Below are 26,074 nucleotides of genomic sequence, written 5' to 3'. Positions count from 1 at the left end.
TGCCTCATTCAGTGGACTGTGTTCACTCATAGCAGTTTTTTTTGGCACTTTGTTATTCCTTTATTGTTCAGTATATATTCCACACCTTATTTATTGCATACAACATAATCTTAATTTCAGTGCAGATTTATTTGTGTCCTCACAGCTTTTCTTTTAGGCACCTCATTTTGCAGCTGCATAGGTTTTTCCATAGCCTATCAACTTTTATTTATGGAGACTTCCACCTATGTGGACACAGATTACCAAGAGATAGAACTCATCTTTTAGAATTTACTTCTGATTACAATTATTTCCCAATTTGTTAATGTTTGTGCCATCTGAAAACATTATCAGAAATGATTCACATTTTCTTACATACTGTAAATAAGAACATTAAACAGCACTAAGCTGAAAACAAATCTCTGGATGATTTAAGGGGTAACAATCCTTCTGCATGATTTTTTTTTTTTTTCAGTTAATCCTGTAATTTGAGATGCATCATTCAATCTATTTGCTTATGAAGGGTTGCATTTTGTTTCATGTAATGCTATTATTTTAAGCAAATAATATTAGGTCAAATGCTTTTAGAATCCTGCTGATATCCATCCCTTCTACCAATTAAGGAATCTGCCTGACAGAGAGTTTGTGGAAAAGCATTGCCTTTGAAAACTAAATTACAAGCTATAATTTTTTATTGAGAATCTTGTTAAAAGGAAAACACGTGTGATTGAAAAACATCCAAAAGAAAATTTAAGCTAAAAAAGGCATGAGCACAAAGTTAAAAAGTTGAAGTGTTTATTTTTATTTCTTTCCATTCCCTCCCCACAAAACAAAAGAAGTTGTTTTCTAGAGCTGTTTTCCCAGAGAAGCAGACATTTTCTTCTCTTCTTGCAACCAGGTAGAAAAGAGGGTTTTATAATCAAGGTTGAGAAATCCTGTGAAAAGAAAAACAGAAACAAGCTAACAAAACAAAACAAAAAACAAACAGAAATATCCAAGACAAAACAAGAAATTGTGTTACAAAAAATAAAAAGAGATAATTAATCTACTCAATTATATGCTAGTACACCTGTTCAACAAAATTCTTTGTGAGTGTCCTATGGGTACTACTGATTTCTGGGTTTAGAAACAGATCTAGTTCATGAAGAAATGGCTCAGATGAAAGAAGAAGAGATGTTCCGTCTCCAAAACTATTCTGAGATGTCATTTCCATAGTTTCCCTGATGTAAACATATGCAATGTGCCGCAAGTGACTTCTGTCTGGAACCGGCACAAAGGTCAAGCTCCCTAAGGCCATTGTTCCTCACTTTGGCCTTGAGAAGGAGTGGAAAGGCTTTACTCGTTATAGAAGTTTTGTCTGGCTGCCTGAATCCTCTGCTCTTACCCTTATCTTCCTCTCTCCTGTGCCAAGGAAAAGCCTTCTCTTCCTACATTTTAATGAGTGGCAGTGCCACCTCCTTGGAAAGGGACGTAAAGCAAGGGGAGCAGCAGCAGCAGCCTGCTGGTTTATGTGACTCACAGTGGTAGGCATGGAGAAGCAGTTGCTTGCTCTGTGTTGGCTGATGTGCCTACTCCATCCTACTGGTACTTCGGCTGCTTCAGTGACATCACCAACTGTAATAGGAACAGAGTAACAGAGTAATGATATCCTCTTCAATGTGATTTGTAGTGGCTAAATCCAATTCTATTTAATTTGAAGATTTTATCTGAGGTTTTACTTGCTACCCAGAGACTCCAGGAGATGAAAATGGCTTACCATTAATTATGAATATCTGCAAGAAACAGGAATCCAATGACAAATTGCGTCGGCAAACTCTCCTAATGTCTGATAGACATAGGTCAGGCTTATTTTGTTCCCACAGAGTGATTTGTCTGTCATACTGCTATCAGTTTCTTCTATGATCATTTTTGGTTTTATATTATTTTCGATTAGCTCATGTTTTAGACCATTAGTTCAACAAATAACCTGTAGCTCAGTGATAGATAATCTGTATTGAGAGAGCATCATTCAACAAAGTCCTGACAGTTCTCCCTGATTTAGTTTCTAATGCTCATTTAAAACACTTTAAAGAAGTTAAATGAACATGAAAATTGTTCTGTTTCATATTTTGCATATCCATCATCTATTAGACACCCACTCTGAGTTCCATCATTCTAATCAATCATATTGTGCAAGTTATTGTATTTTTATTGCACAAAGAGATAAATACATTTTCATTCTTCAAGTGCCATTGTACCTGTTATCCTTCCTTACATGCACAGTTCATAGCCACGTGAATAGATTAATACTGATTTCTGTCTAAAAATTCACATTTGAATACCATTAATTTATTGATTTTAAATTTTCTGCGCAGCTTAATGTTGCACAAATGGGTTTTTAATCTACCTAAGTTAGTACAGTTTCTCATCTAAAGACTAAAATTCTGGAAAATAATTGGATTTGGGGCAGTTAAGTCTTAATGGAACGACACCATTTGGGTATGGTTTAAAAGGGCTAATGCAAAGAACAGTGTGATCTGTGAGCACTGATAGCCTATAGAAGAAAATCAGCCAATGATTACACTGTATAAGCACTTATCTTATTATGGAAATGAGGAAGGAAAAAATCTGAGTGGATACGCACAGACTATTGTGATTTTTTTTTCAGTTTCTTATCAAAACTGAGAAGAATAAAAAGGATGAATGCAGAGATAGGGAGAGAGAGTCAAAGGTTATTTGAAACTCAGATCCATTCCCTAACTGCCTGCCTCTTTACTTTGTACTTACAGCTTCTGTTTTCCTTAAGTAGTGTTGTGTTTCCCATTTGAATGAGTCTATGGTGCTGGACACAAAAGGTGGGATTTCAGAGTTAGCCAACTTCAAGTCAAATAGGACAACTGTATATTCACAAAATATATACGCAAAAACAAAACAAAACAAAACAGCCAACAAACAATGAAAATATACAGAATAGGTACAATAGGCACATTATACAGAGTCCACAGGTACTTTTGTGGGCTGCATAGATGTATGGTACTACACCCAGTGCTAGATGCTAATCAGCTCTGCAAACATCTCTAAAGCAAAAACAGGCTGGTAAATCCAGCCTGCTGGTGATGCTCATGTGGTGAGCTACATCTGACAGAAAGTATAAAAAGCATCAGTTCTCACTTCTTGGGTTACTGTCTTTCATCTGAGACACTATTACTTATTTTAACCATGTAGACTGGCTTAGGGTGTACTTGCACATCAGCTAAGGGCACATATTAGCATATGTTAGTACTCCTGTGTGAGTGAGTTCAAGACTGACAGGTCATTCACTCAACCATTTAATGAGCCCTGAGTTATGTCAGGAGACTGATGGTGAAGATCTGACAGTAAAAGATCACTACTTTGCATTGCTAGCTGTTATGCTACTCCATTCCCAGAACTCTATCACAGTCTGCTCCTCTCCTCTCCTCTCCTCTCCTCTCCTCTCCTCTCCTCTCCTCTCCTCTCCTCTCCTCTCCTCTCCTCTCCTCTCCTCTCCTCTCCTCTCCTCTCCTCTCCTCTCCTCTCCTCTCCTCTCCTCTCCTCTCCTCTCCTCTCCTCTCCTCTCCTCTCCTCTCCATACCTATTGTAATTCACCAAAGGCAAGTACATTTTTTTCAAAACTCATGGGAGAAGTAATGTACACATGCAAAATTTCTTGCTGAACTCCAAGCTCAATGGCATTTTCTGCTCGTGCTCAAAGAGATGACAAGGGCATGCCCTAAATTCATACATACTTAGAAAGTGAATGTGTTTAGACAAAATGGTTTTCATTGTCTGAGTAAAGGAAATTTGGTGCATGTGTCAGCTTTTAAATGCTCAAGAGGTACCAGTCATGATACCTATTATTATCAGCCAATAAATCCACTCATTGCTCCTCAGAGAATTTCAGTAAAAAGATAGAAAACTATTCTGACAGAGGGAATGCCTCAATGCAACGAAAAAATGCTTGAACTACCAACCTCCCAGGCTTTGCAGCATATGGGAGGCCTTGTTTAGAAAATAGCTGTCTAATTTAGCCATATGTTGCATAAATTGAGTCGATGTTCACAGGTTAAATATCAAAATGTGCATATATATAGAAAATATGTAGCAATATCCAGACTAAGAAAGAATAGTAAAAAGACAGGGTAGTCATAATGTTCAAGTATATTGAAATAAAACTTAACATTTCTATGGCATCTAACAATACAACACATTCACAGAAATAGCACCATGTGTTCTGGCCTCACTGAAAAATTCTGGCTTGAAAGAAGTGTGTGGAGTGGATTCAACACGGTGTATCAACTATGCACCAGTTATGTAAACTCTCAAACCATATTCTGTATTTTGTCCTAATTAGATTCCTAAGTAATCCTAACAGTCCATATAAAATATTTTCAAAATTTTGATTGTGTGTCAACAATTTCAGCTTTTCTTTGTGAAATGTAGTGGAGAGAGATTTTCTTCTCTTTTAAATAAATAGATAGATAGATAGATAGATAGATAGATAGATAGATAGATAGATAGATAAATATGGACAAGTGATGCTTTGCAAATGCCAGGTACAACACTCTTTCTATAAGAAAAGATTGTTTTGAGACTGGCAGAACTAACATAGACTGTTATTCTGACACATGTGATTCTTTTTTTCACAGCAAACATTAAAGTTTTCTGTTGTATCCAGTCCTGATATAAGAGCTGCAAAATGCTGAACATTCAGCCATGATTTAATTTGTGTGTTGATTTTAGAACTGCTCACCATTTTTATGTGTTACCAAATAGTATGCAGCAGAATGACTCAAAATTTTTTTAAGAAAGATCTTGAAACTGATTCTGACTTTGTATCAGTGGAACTGGTACCAATTATGTTTCTTGCCTGAGTTATACTGATACCAATTCAATAGGGAAGACACATGATAAATAGATTGTGAATTAATAGATGTGATGCACTCTCCCTTTCACTTTTGGCTAGAGGTACTAAATCAATTTTCTAAAGTGTCATGTATCTTTATAACTGTGAATTTTTGTCTCCATTAGCTCCAATTATTCTTGTTTCCCCGCCTGTCATTTTTCAGAAATGCTTTGCAAACATTATTGCAATGGGAAATTACCATTGCTCTTTCTTGGCTACAAAATTAGAGTAAATGTTCATAGCATTGTTATATGGTGATACTGTGATAAAATCTGACTGTTAACATAGGCAGGGAGATACTGCAATAGGCAGGTAATTGCACACTTGAACCAGAGTTCAGAGCCTATCTGGATACTGAGGGAAGTATTTCTTCTGCTCTGGGACCATCAAAACTTAATGCTGCTGCAGGCTGATTGGATTCACAGGCAAAAGATAAATGAATATAAACATAAAAAGTGACCTGCTGTCTTTTTCATTTTTGACTGGAGAAAAAAAAAAAAAAAAGAAGTATAGAAATATATCTTCCAATATATCTTCCATTCTGCGAATAGTGGAGAATAAAAATCTTTGGAAAAAAACACTTGGGAAACATAAGTAATATCCATGACTCTCAGTCCTATATGGTCTCTGATGATGTCATTTGTTTGGCTCCTTGCTGACTATTGATTGTGACTTTGCAAAGTTTTTCTGATTCATTACTGCTAGTGACTATTGTATCTCAGCCTTTTGGTTTGTCCAAAGTGTCTTCTCAAGTTAAACACTTTTCATTCACTTCTGCTTATGCTCACCATCTTCCTGTAATGTAAGTTGAATTTGTGATGAAACTGTGTCATGAAGGAAGCTCATGACAGAGGAGTTGGATCTCTTTTCCCATGCAACACATACAATATCCTTTCTGCTTCTGAGACACAGATAATACTTTCAGAGTGGTGGTGTTGGAGAGAGCTACAGAAGACAATATCAGATGAAATATACCTCTGAGCCTTCTTCAGGTGTTGCTAGAGCTGACCACATCATTGCAGCTTGATCTGGCTTGGAGAGGAGTGGTACACGGTCATGGTAAATTTGGCACACTTTCTTGGAAGCAACAACAGCAGTAGCTGATATTCTGCTGGTGACCTATTAGACTCCAGATTTTATTTTTTTTTTAAATTCTTCCAGAAATTCATCTGTAAGACTAGAGACAAAATCTCCAGAGCTTCTAGCTCTTCTTGAAAAACGGGCAGGGCTTCACAGCAAGTTAAAGGACTGATTTCTGCATTGGCTTGAACAACAGATTCTTTCTTTGGAAGGCTCCTTGCTACTTGATGCACATGGTGTTCCAGAAGATGATTTGGGGAGCATCAGAGAATATCAACTGCACTATTCATTTTAAAAGTTGATCCTCATGCACAGAGAGCTGCAGGGAAACACATACGAGCTGACCCCAGGTCTCAAGCACAGTCCAAGCAGTCACGCAGCACTCTTATTAAGACTAGAGCATTGCAAGGAATGACATAACAGGGAGGGGACTTGTCTGGCAATGGAGGAGTCATATGGTACCGCTTAGCTGGTTTGGTTACTCTTGAAAGCTGCTGCAAGTGATAATTTGCATGTGCGCCAGGAGCTGTCACTAGACAGACACCCACACCTCTGGGTGTGAGACATACACATTTTCTAATTTGGGTGGAGGAAGCAGAATGGCAAAACTGGCAGACGAGCTAGCTTGCTGCTGTTTGAACACTCCAAAATTCATAAATTATCTGACAATAATTAAAATAAATAAATAAATAAATAACTGTGCTTAAAATATTTAAAAAAAAAAAAGCCCTACAATAATCTACCTTGAAGCAGAGAGAGATCTCATCTGTGACGAGGTGATCACACAAGAGACCTTGCACTCTGAGAATCCCCTGGCAGATACCTCCATTGACTTCAGTTCCATATCTGGGCCATAGAAATGAATAATTCTCCCTCTTCCTTGGTTTCATGTGCCAATCAAAGAAGCTTATGAAAGAGCATAAATACATGAAATGTTCAAGCATACAAAAGAGAATAGGAGATTAATTATCACAGAGGCAGATCCTGCTTCATAAGGTTCAAGAGTCAAAAGTTCTCAGACAAAACTCAGCTTGTTTTCTGCCAGATCCCTGTGTGTGTTAAATGGTTGTAGTGGGATTTCTAGGCTGAGCCTGTGTGTGATCAGCTGGCAAATGTACCATTTCTTCACATACCAGTTTAATGATGATGCCTGGGCCCTTCAGCCTACGAGGCCCACATACATGTCTCATCACTACAAAGAAGAAAGGACAAACAGATGAAAAATTCATGCAGAAAACCTGAATGGCTGCAAGGTATCCTCCATGGTATAAATGATATTTGTGGTAATTTTGCTTGCAGGATATTTTTGTTTTTCATGTGCACAATACACAGTCCACCCAGAATTTATTTTGGCAGAGGGAGTGGCAATATGTCTGTATTTCCCTGTGGAGCACCACTTTATCACCATTCAGAAAACAATTTTTGTTGTGTCAGGTCTCAGGCCACTTGCACTACATTTAAGAAATGCTTGAAGCAACAGAATATGAGATCTTAAAAATGTAGAATAGAGGACAATCCCAAAGTGCAAGGAGTAGATAGGCAGTAGTCCGCATGGTGAGCAGAACCATGGGATGTTGGTTAGGTGTGTGATGGCTACAAGCCAAGATCTGATCAGCTCAGGGGGTTCTGCACAACCTATTGCATTCACATGTAGTATATGCAGATCTCAGCTGTGGGGCAAGCACACAGCCATGTTGTACAGGCTCTGGCCAAGACCTGCTTCTCCTTCTTCTTCTTTTTTTCTTTTTTTTTTCTGGTGACATTTTCTCTGCATCCTTCTAACAGAAGTGCTGAGACTTGATGCAGATGGAGGAGACCTCCCACAGGTTCCATGTAACATAATGGTTTCTGGAAATGTGCTCCCTTCCTGGAGGAAAATGCAGAAATGGACATCACCTGCGTGGTGCTCATAGAATCATAGTATTGTAGAATAGCTTGAGTTGGAGGGGAACTTAAAGATCACATGGTAGGCTGCCACCTACCAGGTGAGGTTTCCCAGGGTCCCATATAATATGGTCTTGAGTGCCTCCAGGGACTGGGTACACACAGCTTCTCTGGGCAGCCTGAGTTCTTACGTCTTCCAACACAGGAGATGCTCATTGCAAAAGGAGAGCACACAAAGGAGTTACTTTAGCTCCTGGCATTTGTCAGAGCTTAGGAGAGCTGAGTTTTCTATTGCAGCTGAACCAGAAGTGTACCTGCAATTTACTCAGCTTTCCCAGAATGGCTATGAATAATGGGGAATAAGAAAGGCCTGTATGTGGCTGAGATGGAGAACAAGTAGGAAAGAATTATTCTAATAAATATCTGCTGTTTGTAAACACAGACCTGAAACTCATTTCCATGACTGTGGTAATTCACAAGAATCCCCACATTGGAGAATTAGAGCTAATACAAATGTCATGCACTTACATACTTATTGTATTCAAGATGAAGAATTCTCTACAGATAAAGCATTCCAGCTTAAAAAAGAGGGCATTTGAAAAAACAGAAATGCAACTAAAATATCAGAGGATGTGCCCCTGTAAAAGCAGGAAATAAACTACTATTCAACTTAACCCATTTTTTTATTTAAATGATAAACAAAAGACATTAACTTATATTTCACGTAGCCCACCTGAAGTAGCTACTTTAGAGGACAGTTTTATAAAAAAGTCTGATACTTATAGATTTCTGAACACTTTCAGCTTTTGACTTAGTAATCTTGCCTGTGTAATGGCTATTTCATCAGTATTTAATGAACTTAGTAGTCTGCTGAGATAAAAACTACAGCAAAAACGCAGTGCCACCCATTCACCCTCTGTATTTGCAAAAAAAAAAAAAAAAAACGTCTTTTCCTGTAAAGGAAATACTCTTTTATATTGTTTTGTGTTTCTGTAACTTTATCAGGAAATGAGGAGCAATTAAATAGGGAGGTTAGTGCAAAATTACACAGCATCCTACATTTTAATCCAGTTGCACGAAGCTATAGTCCTGTGGTGATCCCCAGCATGGACCTGCTGTTTTGTAAGGCTGGAAAGTGGCGGGGCCAATCTATTAGAGGCACTATATATGATAATTGCATACAGGTTAAGTGTTTTGCAAATCTACAGTGCTTCATCATCCAATTTCTCTTTTCTGCCTGTTCAGGTTGGTGTATAGAGTGTGTCGAAGGTGACTTGTCTAATCTGCAGCAGCTGGAACGTCCTGCCGTCCCCACACAATCATTTTCTGTCACTTTCAAATGAAGCTTATGGAGACGATTGTTGTTCCATCAGAAGTGACATACAGCACCATGGATTCTGTCAAGGAGCAGCTTAATTTCTGCCAGGGTGCTTCTTATGTAATAAAGCCCCAGGGAAGTCATGTTTTCTGTGTCAGTAGCCAGTGCAGAGCAGTGAGAGGTGCTCTTTTTCACCCATGGCAAACAGAGAGTGGAGGTGCAAGAAGGCAACTGAGTGTTATTCTAGTCCTTCCATTTGACTCCAGATTCATACAAGAGTTGGGGGCTGTTGAACTCTATCCCTGCTTTATATGCCAGTGGTACAACTGTTTGAAAGTGGATCTTAAATTTGTGACATCATTTAGGCATCAGATTTCCTTCCTGTATTGCCAATGACACCTTACTGCCCACAAGGCTCCTCAGTTATCTGCTTTTCGGAGAGTTAAAACCCTTGGTGACATCTTTGCTCTCAGTAATGATAGAATCATAGAATCACTAAGGTTGGAAAAAACTAAGACCATTTACTAGTGACCCACCTACCACCAATGTACCACATCTCCGTGTTTCTTGAACATCTCCAGGAATGGTGACTCCACCACCTCCTTGGGCAGCTTTTTCCAAAGCCTCATCACTCTGGTCTTGAACTTCACCCCACTAGCCTCAGCCCAGCAATCTAGCCTGCCCAGATCCCTCTGCAGGGTCTTCCTATAGTCAAGCAGATCCATACTTCCTTCCAACTTGGTGTTGTCTGCAAATTTTTTGAGGGTGCACTCAATGCCCTCATCCAAATTATCATTAAAGTTATTGAACAGGACAGACCCCAGTACCAACCCCTGGAGAACACCACTCGTGACCAATTACCAGCTGGATTTAATTTCATTCACCACCACTCTCTGGGCCTGACCATCCAGCCAGTTCTTTACCCAGTAAAGAGCATACCTGTCCAAGCCATGGGCTGCCAGCTACTCCAGGAGAATACTGTGGGAGACAGTGTTGAAGACTTTGCTGAAGTTTAGATAGACCACATCAATAGCCTTTTCCTTACCCACCAGGTGGGTCACCTGGTCATAGAAGGAGATCAGATTTGTTAAGTAGGACCTATCTTTCATGAACCCATGTTGGCTGGGCCAGATCTCCTGATTATCCCATACATGCTGTGTGATCTCACTCAAGATTTTGTTTCATAACCTTCCCTGCACTGTGGTCAGGCTGACAGCCTTGTAGTCCCCTGAATCCTCCTTATGACCCTTCTTGTCGATGAGAGTCACATTGGCAAGCCTCCAATCTTCTGCAACCTCTCCAGTTAAGCAGGATCAGTGATAGATGGCAGAATAACCTCTACCGCTCCATATTTCTGCCAGTAGGACAGGAAGACCATAGGAACCATGACTGCAAAGCAGCTCATCAATGAACTTGTGGTCAAACCCCTGGAGGATTATCTAAGTGTTTCTCTGCAGTTCATGGGTTGAGGGCCCTACCTTATGTTCATGCTGTCTTAGCAAGGTCAGCCTAATGGGACGGAATTGGATGGGAAAAACATGTTCTCAATTTGTACAGACTGGCTTGTCCTTAGAGGTCAACGTAAGGGTGAGTTATTTCCCAGTCAGCTGGAGTGGTTCTTCCACTCGCATCTCCCAGGAGAGCATCTAGGAATGGGGCCACTGCAGTCAGGGTTGCACATGCATCCCAGCAAGAACATCTGCTTTGCAGATGTAGTCTCCTGTTTCCTATTCACCAGATTTGTTTTTACAGATGTTCCAATCTCAACACTGAAAAGGTAATTATTTCTATATTTACACAAAACTGGGTAACATGTGGCATCTTCCAGAGAGAAAAGGACTAAAAAATGTTTATAGCACTCTCAGTAAGCTATTCTAAAGCTGCAGGATGAAGAATTCCATTTTTTCCATGGTAGAAACATTGTCACCTGAGCCAAAGGGATGTCCCAACATGAGCAGGCAGGCCTTATCTGGTAAAGCAGAATCTGCTGGATGACATTGTTTACCTCTACCCTACCACTCAGATATAACCTACATAGAGAGCATTTTCTTTTCCAGTTGCTAGTTTGTTCTTTCTTACAATTTTTCTTGGATCATATTTCATAATTTTACTTTTTCTATTTTATATTTTCTTTTAGAAAATGAAGGCTGAAAGTATTCTCTAAGTGTGCATTAAAAAATAAACAACAAAACAAATGACACAAATCTGACATTAATTCCTGAAACAGGAATTAACACTCAAGTTTTGGATTTGATTGATTGCAAATGAAGTATTTTAGAGTACTTCAATTTTATTTTTACTCCAGTTCATCTGGATAATATAACTAGATATTTAAAATGTCTGCCATTTCTATTTGGAGTGAAAATTTCAAAATCATGTAATGTGCCTGGGAAAGTGCTACTTCTCTTTAGATTACATGTGATCAACCAGCTGTTAGAATGGTTGCTTCTTACAGCATTAGCTCTGTGATGTTGAATAATTTGTATTTTTAACTAATGGATTGCCTCCTGTGGAAAGGAGTTATGACAGCAATTCTGAAGGATATTTCTTGTTGGCATACTCTTACTAACATCACTGCTTTTGAGCTCTGTTATGCTTGTCTCTCTCTCCGCGTCTTTTGTCCTTGCAGAATTATGTAAAAATCATGTAATAGTGAAGACTCATGCAGAAATTCAAACTGTGATTTAAAGAAATTCATAGGTACAAACTCAGTGATATGGACTCACTGAACTCTTGATGCTAGATTCCCTCAGAAAACAAGGGAGGCTATTTTCCAGTGCTACTTTTCTATTGTTTAGTAAGAATTATGTGTTTTAGTGAGCTGGAAAAGGTGGATGGATGAAAAGCTTTACATGAGCCAGCAGTGTGCTCTTGCAGCTCAGAAAGCAAATGGTATCCTGGGCTCAGTCAGAAGAGGGGTGGCCAGCAGGGACAGGGAGGTGATTGTTCCCCTTTAGTCTGCTCTTGCAAGGCCCCATCTGGAGTACTGCGTCCAGGCTTGGAGCCCCCAGTACAAGAAAGACAGGGAGCTGTTGGAGAGTGGAGAGGAGAGCCACAAAGATGATCAGGGGACTGGAGCACCTCCCCTATGAGGACAGGCTGAAGGAGCTGGGCTTGTTCAGCCTGGAGAAAAGAAGGCTGCGGGGTGACCTCATTGCAGCCTTTCAGTACCTAAAACAGAGCCTACAAACAGGAGGGGAATCAACTCTTTGAAAGGGTAGATAATGGCAGGACAAGGGGAAATGGTTTTAAGTTGAGGTAGGGAAGATTTAGGTTGGATGTCAGGGGGAAGTTCTTTACAGAGAGAGTGGTGAGGTGCTGGAACAGGCTGCCCAGAGAGGTTGTGGATGCCCCGTCCCTGGAGGTGTTCAAGGTCAGATTGGATGGGGCCCTGGGCAGCCTGGTCTAGTATTATCTGGTATTAAATGGGGAGGTTGGTGGCTCTGCCTGTGGCAGGGGGGTTGGAGATTCATGATCCTTGAGGTCCCTTCCAACCCTGGCCATTCTGTGATTCTGTGATCCTGTGATTCTGTAACCTGTTGGGTTGAAACATGAGGTTCCAAGATATAGGAGTTAAGGGTCTGGCCCTCCACCTTTTTCAGTCTTCCTTTAGCCACATTGTTTTAGCAGGGGAAGCCCAGTGCTATAGAAACTCCCCTCCACCTGGCTAATTTTTTAATATCCACATGAAGGTATAGTCCATGCGGCAGGCTGGCACAGTGCAGCTGTACCTAGTGCACATTCACCTAGTTTGGGTCCTATCAACAGCCACTGTTTTGCAAATGGAACCTTGTACAGCTGGGGATGCCAAAGAAGCAGCGCAGCACTCCCATAGCCTGTACCCAGTTGGCCACTATAAAATTGGCACTGATGCTTGCACTGTACTGCATAACACAAGTGCATAACTTCTTGCCTAGGAGTGATGGTTTCTGAATAGATTTGAGACACAATCACAGACATACAAAGAATGTCGTTGTCCATTCTGGATACGTTCTGTCATTGGATGGGGCCCTGGGCAGCCTGGTCTGGTATTGAATGTGGAGGTTGGTGGTCCTGCGTGTGGTAGGGGGGTTGGAGCTTCATGATCCTTGAGGTCCCTTCCAACCCTGGCCATTCTGTGATTCTGTGATTCTGTGATATTTTTTCTCTACACAGTCCTAGCAGCATCTTCAACTAGTCCAAAAAAAAAAAAAAAAAAAAAAAAAAAAAAAAAAATTAAATAAGATTTAAAAAAAAATCAATTTGAGGTGAAAAGAATAGTTAAAAAATGGTAAGTACTTTAGCTTTCAAAGGGATCTCAATTTTCTCTGTAACACTTAGGTGAAAGTAAACCTCTCCTTTTCCTTCCCCTCTTCCCCCCTTTTTCTGAAAAGACATTACTGTTTTTTTTAATACTTATTGCTTTAATGCTTCCTCAGAAGACACACGCAAATTTCCACAATTGGTTCAGCTGATGGTTGACAGTTCTTCTATCTTTCCTCAACTATAACAGTTTGCTGCTTGTTGTACAATAAGATCCCACTCTTTTTTCTCTCTTTCCATTTGCATTGTCATACTTAGAAATCTGCATGTAGATTGGAATCCTGAAAGGTAAATGAACCAAGATGCTGTAAGTGTCAGAGTGCAAACAAACATTAACTGATACTTGAATAAGTATCTATCACAGTCAAAGAGAATAAAAGAGAATGAAGAGTAATATGCTTGAAGAATTGTAGATCTAATTCTGAATGCAGAAACTTATGCTGATAGTATATCCTAGACTTATAAATTTAAGGTGAGTTCCTTCAGAGCTAATGGGCTTCCTGACTGTTTCATTATCATTATTGCAGCCGGTGTGTGAGACAAGATCTTTTCTCAACAGCTAAAATATTGAAAAGAGTTTCCTGAACCCTCTCTCCATACTGTCTTTCATTACTCCTTTGCTTTTATCTCAGGATTTTCTTCAACTGGAAGAATTACAGGAGTTTTAAAATATTTTTTTAAGCAAGGACAGCATCTGCACTTTTTCACCCAGTTTTACAAAAGCTATCAATAGACCTTCACAGGTGAGAAATTTCTAATTTCTCTCCTTAGTTCCTCTGGGACTTCTTGCAAACTGCTTGCCAAAAGAGCACCTGGCCTAAAGAGGTACAATTTGGGTTCTGAACAGCATCTCTAGGTGTTTCTCTTTTGCCATCCAAAATCCATCTCTGTCTTTCCCCAGATCTCCCCAGGTGTGTCTCTCACCACAGCTGTGCTGAGAATTACCTCTACGCACTGTAGGAAAAATCATACAATGGCCCTTTTATCTGACATTTTTCTGAACCTTTGGAGTGTACTTCAGTGAGTTAATGCAAGATATGTGCTCTCTGTAGGTGTCTGAGGTAACAGAAAGAGATTATGTTAAGTGCTTAGTAAGAGGCATTTTCCATTTGCAACATTCAACTTCGTTTAGCTGTAATGCATGAAAAAATTGACCCACGTGGGTCTTAATCTAGCCATTTAATTGTACCCCTGAAGTGTCAGCATGATGAGCATCACAGGCTTTGGCACTGTTGACATTTCTTTTAAGCAGATGACAGTTTGAAAGGATGGTAGCATATCCTTTTATCGCCGCATCAGATAAATATGCTACTTAGTGATGGAAACAGCTTTACATACTGGCAAGTGACAGAAAAGAAGATGATGGGGGAAAAGCACAAAATTCAAGGCAAAATAGTACAAACAAAGAAGCACAATATGTACAAATATTCTTAAAGCCTCTCCAATGAATTTATGCCAAGAAAGAGTGGTCAGTTGACCAATATTCATGTGGGATCAGATCCTTAAAACATTCTCAGAAATACTTGAAAGTGGCAGCATCTTTAAAATAGTGGATCTTGGACATGTACAGACATAAAGCTGAAGAGAAATAAAGAGCTTTGTTAAAGCATGAGGTGTGGCTCAGATAACACAGGCTCCCATCTTCCGAAGTGATCCTCTCCCACACCATTTTAGTTTTGTCAGTAAAGCATTTTGTTTGTTGGCCTGAGAGTCTATGCCCTTGTAGTAACACAGCACAGTGCTTTCTGAGATAACAAGACATAGTGATTTTCTAGAAATCAACTTTGTTTATGGCCAGAAGCAATATTTTTCAAGGGTGAGCTGTGACAGAGGGCAAGAAGAGGTAGGGAAAGGTTCTGGGTGAGGATCAGCAGGACTGTAGGAAACATGAAACCTGTGACTTAAGAGAGCTGGTTTACTTTTGGGAATTGTCAAATGAAATATGTTTCTGAAAATCCCTAAGACTTTCAGCAACACATTATGACAATGGCAATATGTTTCCTCACGCCCCCAAATTATCTGAATAGTCAGCACCCAGTGAGAAACTCAGCTCAGGCTGCAAAACCTCAAAGACACAGCACCTATTGAGTCACCTGAAATCAGGCAGTAGAATTTCCATATTTATCAGCTTCGATAACCAAAGCATGCTGTCAGCTCAGGAAGATCTTGGCACTGAGAAGCCATTGTAGCATTTCATATCTCAGGTTCTGTAATTGCTGATTGCTCCCTCATTGTGTATTTCCAGGGTGAAAAAAAAAAAAAAAACCCACACAAAAAAAACAGAGTTTAAATGCAGACAATGCTAATTCAATCACACGCGGGCACCTGTCTAGCATATGTATGTTAGCTTATCACTGGCTATCAGCTAGCTGTCAGATAACTTGGCAGAGTGAGAAAACCCATTACCAGTGTAGCAATAGGCTTCCAAAAGCATTAAAATGGGACTCTAGAAACAGTTAATGTGAAAAATGCTGTCTGTATCCAGGAGAGTTTTCGGTCTCTTTGAAGGAAATTGGTTTGAGGAAGTGATAAATTTAAGGACACACTTAGAGCAAAATAAAATAATATCCTCAACCAACTTGTGAATATTTTTTTCCACAAAAAGAAAATAAGCACCTTCATCAGAGACAGGCAGGAGGGCAAACAACATGGATCTGTCAGGGAAGGGTATCTCTCTGCACTCCCCAATGGGAGGGATCTTTCTTCTCTTGCCACAAAAAATGAATCATGGAGCTTTTAAGGAACCTAATTATGTCACTGAAGAAGCACAGAGCTAATGTGATTTTTCTGCGAGCGTTCTCTTATTTAAAAGGTACTGCAGAATGTGATTCTGCTCTGTTTTTAAAAAATGATAGCTTAAACACAAAAAGGGTAATTAAATATTATTCTGGTTGCTTTGCCGCAGAGACAAAAGGTCAAGTGTCAGTTAAAAATTAAACTCATATAGAAGCTAGGCAAACAATAAAGAGATGTACCACTAAGCAAATTATAGCAGTTTGAGATATCCTGATTATGTTTTGCTGATTGTTGCTAAACCACTAGGCAAATGCAATTCAGTTATACTGTGTTTCATGACAATAGTTTTGAGGCAATAAAAGCATGTGAATTTATGCTCGCTGTGTACCCGTGAAGCCCTAATGCCTGTTCAATACTGAATTAAAACAGTTGTGAAAAGGACTTCAGTATTGTGACACAGGGTGCTGCAGAGCCCTAAACTTACAGTACTACAGGTCAGAAGTCTGCGATGCTGTCAGTGTAATGAAGCACGTGCTTCCTGCACACTTACTAGTCAGAGGTGACAAGTTCCTTATGGGATTCACTATACCCACCATACTAATAAAGGAGACACTTAAACCAGCACAGAGAAAAGAGAAGGGTACTGCCAGAACCTATGAGACTTATTTATAAATGTGGGCACTGTTGCGAAGGATGTCTGCAAACTGGCTCGGGACCACAGCCACAGGAGTTGGACAACCCCTACATCCCAGGTGCAGGCATACCTGCCAGATGAGAATCAAAGGGCAGAAACTGTGTCGTTCATACAGCTCTTAATCATTTAAGAACACACGTGTTCTGGTTTTTTTGTTGTTTTTTGGGGTTTTTTTTGTCTTCTCCAGCATAGCTTGCATCCTTAACATTTGTACATGAGGAGGCGTGAGTGCTCCTTTCTTCCCACCACAGGAGCAAAGTTTTACCAGTAGCAAATTAGATAGTTCAAGCGTAGGTTTCACTCTTATTCAGAGGGAGGATAAACAAGAATCTGTATCACCCACTTTCTGCAAATTACTTTGCATCATCAAACCTAACATAAAAACAGCATCTGCTTCTCCTTCCACCCTCCTCCTTCCCCTGAGTGAACAGAGCTATTTGTCCAGCAAAGTGTTACCTGAACATGTCAGGTGAGCTGGGCTCTTCAAGAGACTGTAGAGAGGCATCTGCCATATAGGAAGGTGGAATATGAATTCAGTGCAGCTAAGACGGGGGCATTTGTAGATGAATGCAATAGTGAAACTCCAAGCAACTAAATGAACTTGCTTAAGAAAGCTGCGAGTGTCACTTTGTACATGCTTTCACAAGAGTGATAGGCTTTTTTTGAACCTTGCTGTGGGAGTTAGGTGATTTCCAGTAGATGTGACCAGAGTTATTTTATATCTTACCCTCTAAAGTTTTGCCATAATAGGAAGAAGACCAGAACTGCAGCGAGAGCCTGAAGATGTTGAGTTCTGAATCTCATTTTAACACTGAAAATAAAGAGCAAAGCCCCTTTTTAAGCTACTATGACCTTTCGTGGAAAAGGTTTAACCAGAAGCAGGGATATCTGCCTTTGTGTGGAGCTAATGAGCAACAACAGAAAACCCTGGAATTTTATGTTCAGTCCTGAATACTCGTGGACTAGTGGTTTTCAGTCTTTGTTTTTCTCTCTCTCAACCTCTCTCTGTATTTTGTTCCTTTCTTTTTGATTTGCAGTCTGTAAAAAAACTCAAAATGGAAATACAATTATCTGATCAGTACATTTAAGTCTATTCACAATATGTGTGCATTTCTGTGTTTCCTTCCACAGGTATATAGTGCTCATTCCTCCAGGGCTCCATAGACCACCAGTAGTAACCCTTTCAAAGTGCTCCCTGTAGCCTTCCCCCTCCACTTCTCCAGATTGTCATAGCTAGAGGCACCTTTTTTTTTTTTTTTTTCCTTCATTCCTGTTGTTTTTATAGCAGATATATTCAGATACATTTTTCACTTTCTTTTCTATAGAACTACAGTTTTAGACCCTAAGGGCTTCCAAGAAAAATGTGAAAATAACATGAGAAGGAAGTTTCCAGATAGGCTTTCTTCAGTCTGGATAGAAACAGCAAGATTCTCAGCTCATTCTACTTTTTAAGTCTCTTTTCAAAATTGTTTTAGAGAAAGAATTGTCATTTTAAAAATCATTTTTCATACACAGCTTTAAGCAAAATCTGTCCATCAGTGGATTCTAGAGTAAATAGTGGCCTCTATTTGTGGGGAAATAAAACTTTAGAAGTTTTGATGACAATACTACTTGTCTCACCACATGCTGGGAGAGCAGGAAACCAGACCCATAGCTTCCCTTTTCCTGTGGTCTCTGTACCTCCCTGCAAATAGCAGCCACTACTGCCACTGTCCCATTCCTCTTCCTCTCCTCCTCAGCTCCCACTGGACCAGGGCTCCTATTTAATGTCTCTTTACTGGGCACCATGGCCTTTTTGCGGGATCCGTTAAACTGCTATTAAAGCACTAAACTGTTTTCTTACTATCTCATCTTTCATCTTTCTTTTACCAACTTCTTCAAATAAATGACCTCAGCCTTTGTCACCCCAGCTCTCCTTTTCTACCCAGAACGGCCTTTCACTATCTAAAGGGAGGTGTAAGAAAGAAGGGGACAGACTCTTCAGAAGAGTCTTATGAAAAGACAAGGGGAAATAGTTTCAAACTAAAGGAGGAGACATTTAGACCGGTTGTAAGGAAGAAGCTTTTTACAGTAAGGATAGCGAGGCACTGACATAGGTTGCCCAGAGAGGTGGTGGTGCCCCATCCCTGGAGACATTCAAGATGAGGTTGGACAGGGCTCCAAGCACTCTGATGTAGCTATAGGTGCCCTGATCATTGTAGCAGAGTTGGACTAGATGACCTTGAAGGGTTCCTTCCAAATTAAACGATTCTATTATTATATATCAATATATCAATATATCAATAAATATTCTATTATATATGACACACCTCCTCAGCTCACAAAGACCTTTAAGGATTGAAGTAATCATTTCCTCTGCCTGGACTTACTGCTTGCTGCCCTCTCTGTGTGCCAGAGAAAGCTTGTCTCGTAGAGAGCCCTTGATTTAATGTGAGTAGACTCAGATTATAGCGGGAAAGAAAACATGTAAGGAAATACTGCCACTGATTTAAATGTATCTTTAAGCATGGCTCAGAGTATTTAACAAAGGCAAAACATGGAAGACACAAAGAGCAAGAATTCTTTCTCCGTAAGCCCTTCCTTCTACAGAGAACAGATGGCACTGTCTCAGAAATAAACAAAAAATAAAGTGACTAGCAAAAGCTGCAAAGACAAAAGCAATTTGTACACAGATGTGAGGAGCTGGGCCAGGCCAGGTGCATCAGGAGCCTCTGGGGCAGTATAGGCAGCTTGGGGGTAAGCAAGGCCAAGATGTCTGGAAGCCAAAATGGTGGCCTAGCACAGCTGGCTAGTCTGAAGATCACTAGATGACTTTAAAAAAGCCATTTTTAAACTGTCATGCTCTTGCATACACAAGATAATACAAGTACTCAATAATAAAAAAGAATATGTAAAAATATGTGGGATAACATCCCTTACTATCTGCTGCCCAGAAAAATATAAATGCTATCACTGCCTTGAATGTAAACCTGGAAAATTGCTAGAACACCAAAAAGAAATTGGGATTTGCTTAATGACTGAAACTGGTTGTCCTTCCTCCGAGTAATGAGTCTGGCAGAATTACTGTAATATGCTTCATATCCTTTGAAAAATAAACAATTCTTTGTTAGATACCATCTAAATGAGCCTGGAAATTAAAATAATTCTTCTTTGGCTTCAAATTAGATGGATTGGCCATGTCTGAACATTACTGCTGCTTAATTTAAGATGACATATCAGCCTGGCATTTTCATTTTTAATGTAGGAAGCTGCAGTTATGAATAAGACCTTTCATCTCAGGGACAGCAGTTTCCATTTTTTGAAAACTAGTAGAGGTCTATTTAAATTGTGCCTTGCACACTGCTCAGACTGGGTACCCTGAGAACATGTAGATTCATCTTACTTATGATAAATGATCCTTGACCTCCTATTTTTTCCTCTTGCAGCTCTTCATGCCAGGATGCATAATGACGTATTGAAGATAGAGTGTTTCTTGGATGTTTCGGTAACAGTGAGGAAAGCCTGCAATTGATTGACATATTTAAAAATACTTCTGGCCTGACATCTTCACCACACAGTTTCTAAAGGAGGTATGCATCACACAAAGAGCATGCAGGGAATTTTTTTCCTCCTGTTAAAAAAACCAGCCTTTCTGAATAGTGCTGTGGGAAGCATAGCCTGAAGATTTTTCTAGCCTCACCTCTTTCATATTTATTGGAATATCTATAAAACTACTACTTTTTTTCCATAAGAAACTGATGCTGAGAGGTGATGAGTTTCTACCTGTCTTCCTTGAGAGACACACTTTGAAGCATGCACTCGCATTGAGCTCAACCCAAATACAGCAGGCAGTGCCACTTTCACTACAACAAGCATCTTGCATTTTACACACTAGTGCAGAATTTTAGAGCACTAGCCAAGGAGAGAATGTACCTGAATTCCATATCTTGTTCAGGCTGAGAGAGAGGCGAGCCAGCTTTCCTCTCTAAAAGGATGCTCTATACCACCAAGATGGCCAAGCTGTGGTGAGAAGAGGCAATTTTATCAAATAATATTTGATCAAATATTTGATAAAATATATATTTCATCAAATAGTATTTTATTAAATAAGAGTTCAAGCGGTTTGAAAGAGACAATCCAAGAGCTCATCTGTTCTTGAATGATTTATCATTAGGATATAGCTGTAAAGGGGAGCTTGTGAGGCAGTGGTGCCTCAGAAGGCTTTGTTCAAAAAGCAAAAGTGAACTCCGGCAATATGGGAGATTGTCAGTGACACTGGCTCCAATAACATACCATTGCTCAGCACCAACACAAGAGCAAAGGAATCTCTTGTTTCTGTGATTCTAAAATTCCCCTTCACTATGTGCAGTAGAAGCAGAAGTGATTGACCAACAACCCAAAACTGAATTAAAAAAATATCTTGGCAACGTAAATACTTAGCAGAGTAGAGTAGAAAGCAATCTTAGGCAGAAACCAGTTTGGTAAGCCCTTTCAGTTTGGTAAGCCCTTTTCTAGCAGGTGATCAGCATAGATAAGCAGGAATCCAAAATATTGGTATCCTTACACATTAAATATTGTCAGCACTTGTTGGGGAGAGCCTTGCTTTTTGGGAACCCCCTTCTAAAATGCAGTAATTCAATTATTTATGCTGGAAATGCAACCAAATGGGAGCTCTTGGGAGGCAATAGCTGTGACTCTGGACCGTGGATATAATATTATTCCTTGGGGGCCATGGTAAATACACCACAAGTCAAAACTTACTGAGTAGTTGTGTTAGATCACTGTGAGTGCTTTGAAAGTCTGAGAGTCAGAAGGTAGCTTTACAGCTGGGAAAAGCTGATTGGCAGCTCTGAAGTATATTTTCTTCTAAGACTGGGAGAGCCTCCAGGGTTATTCCTCTTTTAGAATCATAAATTCATTAAAGATGGAAAAGACCACTAAAATCATCTAGTCCAACCATGTGAAGGGGGTCTCCCATTCCTGCTCTGTGCCCCTTTTAGGTCCCTGCACGTAAAACATTGAAGTTGCTGCTTCACTGAGTAGTAACTGCAAGGTTGTTAAGTATTTTTGACTGCTTTTTCCAGCAGTCTCAATAGGAGGAACATAGGAAGCTCAGCTAAAGCCCAACCACCATAAAACATACAATAAAGACTTCTCTTTCTGTAACGTTCAGGGAGTAGTGATGAGATACTAGTCCAAAGGACTCTACATCAAGTTATGGCTGTGCTAAGAAACAAAATTGCTGCTGTCAGTTATTTGCAGTTAAAGCAAAAGTACAGCAGGGGGAAATATTAAATGCTTTTACAGTGCCCTAATGACCATGATTCAAGAGCATTATTTACGTTCAATGAAAAAACATAGTGTGAATCTCACAAAGTAAAGCACATCAGCTACTATAGGTCTTCTCAAGCCAACCAGCCTGTCCCTGAGGTGGCAAAGCTCAGAGCACTGGAGTCTTCACACCTGTGAGCAGCACTGACCTTTGTATGGGGCTGGTGCATCCCTGAGCCCTGCATCCCTAAATCTCTAGGTGGGGACCGGGGTGGAAAATCCCCCCCCAGTATAAGGCAGTCTCGCAAGTCCAAGACCGCCTCACGAGACTGAATGTGCACAAGTCTACGGGGTCAGAGGGCGTGCATCCCACGGTTCTGAAGGAGCTGGCTGAGGTGCTTGCCGAGCCGCTCTCCATCATATGTGAAAAGTTGTGGCTGTCAGGTGTGGTCCCAAATGACTGGAGGAAGGGTCACGTCACTCCCACTTACAAGAAAGGGAGCAAGGAGGACCCCAGGAACTACAGGCCGGTGAGTCTCACCTCTGTGCCTGGGAAGATCATGGAACAGATCATACTGGATGACATGCTTGATCACATGAGGAAAGGGCGTGTGATCCAAGACAGCCAGCACGGCTTCACCAGAGGAAGGTCATGCTTGACCAATCTGGTGACCTTCTATGATGGAGTGACGGCACTGGTGGACAAGGGAAAGGTTTTGCACTTGGACCGGAGGAATCCCAGGCATCCGTACAGACTGGAAGGAGCGGTCCTTGAGAGCAGCCCTGCAGAGAAAGACCTGAGGGTCTTGATGGATGAAAACCTTAAAATGAGCCAGCAGTGTGCTCTTGCAGCTCAGAAAGCAAATGGTATCCTGGGCTCAATCAGAAGAGGGGTGGCCAGCAGGGACAGGGAGGTGATTGTCCCCTCTACTCTGCTCTTGTGAAGCCCCATCTGGAGTACTGTGTACAGGTTTGGAACCCCCAGTACAAGAAAGACAGAGAGCTGTTGGAGAGGGTCCAGAGGAGAGCCACGAAGATGATCAGGGGACTGGAGCACCTCCCCTATGAGGACAGGCTGAGGGAACTGGGCTTGGTCAGCCTGGAGAAAAGAAGGCCTTTCAGTACCTAAAGGAAGCCTACAAACAGGAGGGGAATCAACTCTTTGAAAGGGTAGATAATGGCAGGACAAGGGGAAATGGTTTTAAGTTGAGGGAGGGAAGATTTAGGTAGATTTAGGTTGGATGTCAGGGGGAAGTTCTTTACAGAGAGATTGGTGAGGTGCTGGAACAGGCTGCCCAGAGAGGTTGTGGATGCCCCAACCCTAGAGGTATTCAAGGTCAGACTGGATGGGGCCCCGGGCAGTCTGGTCTAGTATTATCTGGTATTAAATGGGGAGGTTGGTGGCTCTGCCTGTGGCAGGGGGGTTGGAGATTCATGATCCTTGAGGTCCCATTCAACCCTGGCCATTCTGTGATTCTGTGATGCCCCCACATCTTGGCCATGTTAGCCTTGTCTTCTCCTTTCTCCATCCTATGTGGCACCACTTTGACCCTACTCATCCAGATGGAGGCTGTAGGGAGGGAAACTTGTGGGTAATCTTACCCTAGAATGTCAACTGACATAGAGACTGCAGTCCTTTGCAGACACTTCTGTAGAGATATGTAGTGACGTAAAACTGAAAAATGCATGAAAACTTGTAATATTGCCTCTAAGATAATACTGTTGGGAATCCAGTGCCTTGCAAGATTATTTACCAGAGAGTTTTATGAGATCTGATAAGAGTCAAATAAGCTTACTATTGAAATACAAAAATTTGGTCCTCTTTCAGTGAATGATTTACTTTAAATTCATTTATTTATTTGTAGTAGTTGCAAGTGCTGTAGCAGAAAAGAGAAGATGGATTTAGAAGACTAGCCCAAACAATTTAATGTTATTTTTAATGCCAACAAGCAGGAACTGGCTACATTAGACTGTCAGATTTTGCTTCTAGCAGTGAAACATTCTCAGAATGGATGGAGAACTACTGAAATGGACTTCAGTCACTGAACTTGTGTATGAATTTATTTTTCCATTCATTAAAAGAGCATAGAATTATCAAGATTTCTTCTCAGAAAGATTTCTTCTCAAAAAGATTTGGAAATATATGTTTAGAAGCATCTATTCTATTTTTGTTTGTTGTTGATTTTTTTTTTCCTTTCTAATATGGACGAAGATTACTTAGACATCTCGAGTGGTAAATTTTCATTTTTATGGATCGTGTAAATTTGAATCCTAATCATTTGGATAGAAATCCTATAATATCTGCTGTCTTATTCATGAGGTGCATACAGTGAGTGCACAGAGAGTGTAGGTGATTTTCTTTTAATTTCATCAGTATCCTAAGATGTGGAAGAACGAAAAGAATCCATCAGGCTTGAGCAGGGGATAAGAATCCCTTCAGGCTTGATGTTTCAGATTGGATTTCTACTGAAGTTATATCTGTAATTTAGAGTTTAATTAGTACATTCAATGAGATGTTCAGAAGATTCTCAGTTTTATGGAGCTGCTAAAACTTAAGTTAAACTGTAGTTAAAGCTGCAGTTAATGAGTAGTACAATAATCAACTAGTCTATATGCCTGGGTCATATTTTTTCTTACATAAATGCAGTGCTGCAGTGTCTGTACATGAACTCAATGTAGTGACCTGGACAGCACTTGTAGGTGACTAATCCGTCCTCAGACAGACCCTGAAGCGAGGTGCTGCCTTCTGGAGCAGAGCTGCCTGGTTTAGCCCAGACACTTCACTTGTAGGCAGCTGAAAATAGATAAGGATTCAGATCTCCACCTCTTGAGAGGGGTGCAGCCATTATTTCATAGGCTACAAGTGAAGCTTTATTCTTATTTTAGTGATTTTTGGTTATGTTAAGCTTTATGAGAATTATGCACGGCCCAACCTTTGGAAAAGAGCATCCTTGACATGCCACAGCTTTTAATTCATAAGACTTCAAAGTAAAGAATACAGTTCTGATTTATGCTTCTTACATTTTCTTGCGCTGTGCCTGTCCTCCCCGTGCTGCTTCATGATACTGCTTTTATAGCTCATATCTCTATAAAGACAGGAATATACGCATTTGTACTCATTTAAATTGCTCATGGATAAATGACATTCTGAACCAGTGCTATAACATTTTTCAAGGTTAGTATCATACATTTGAAGAAGCACTGGAGAGCTGTATTTGAAACTGCATTTACTAATGATGAGCAGTCACATAGTTGTATGTTGCATTATTGGGCTGGATTCTTACTTGTCTTTATTAAAAGTCATGTACTGATAACACTGTCCAATTTCTGGTTCTCACGCAGACATATCTTAGAAGTACTACTTGAAATTGGGTCCCCTTAGGAACCCACTATGAAATAGTGATACCCAAAGAAGGAATCAGAACCTTAAGAGTTGTCCCAGTTCTTTCACGATTGTATTAGGCTATAGACAAAAAAGTTTCTTTAATCGTTATGCTTTTATATGGATTTCAAATGGCTGTTTCAAATATATATAGTTTTTCAGAGACACATTTTGAATATAGGATCCCATGAGGCCTGTAGCAATAAGACCGTTGAGTATCTGTGTATAATACGTGAAAAGATCAAAGTGTAAGATGAAAAGAGTAAAACTATGGACGTGTTTGATGCTTGTGTAGTGTGGCAAATATTACAAATTGAAAATGAGGATTGATCTGAAATGTGACGTTTGGGAATTTCCCACACACATTAACAAGAATCTACCTTTTAATGAATTAGATATAAAGCTTTATGGTGTTTCATGTTCATTGCTAATTTTCCTTTCCTTTCAAGACACTTAGGACATATTCTTCATTTCTAAATAATAAAAAAATTCAGATAATAGTTTTAACTTCAAACAACCACACACCATTCCAGCTGCAGACTTATC

At 40.1% G+C, this 26,074-nt stretch overlaps 1 protein-coding gene across 1 annotated transcript in view; it reads right to left on the bottom strand.

Annotated features, from left to right (window-relative positions):
- Nucleotides 1-734: 734 nt before the first annotated feature.
- Nucleotides 735-26,074, bottom strand: part of LOC116232714 (uncharacterized) — a 252,195-nt gene continuing 226,855 nt past the window's right edge. Inside the window, exons 4-5 of the mRNA XM_090142048.1 lie at nucleotides 1,499-1,593; nucleotides 735-914 (exon numbers count right to left, since the gene is read on the bottom strand). Of these exons, the coding sequence (XP_089998174.1) occupies nucleotides 735-914; nucleotides 1,499-1,593 (275 nt within the window). The remainder of the gene's footprint in view (nucleotides 915-1,498; nucleotides 1,594-26,074) is intronic.

This window comes from Phasianus colchicus, chromosome 1, assembly GCF_987193195.1.
Source record: "Phasianus colchicus chromosome 1, bPhaCol1.hap1.1, whole genome shotgun sequence".
Taxonomy (NCBI): domain Eukaryota; kingdom Metazoa; phylum Chordata; class Aves; order Galliformes; family Phasianidae; genus Phasianus; species Phasianus colchicus.
The sequence above is the reverse complement of the archived record's forward strand: the minus strand, read 5'-3'. Positions and strand labels throughout refer to the sequence as shown.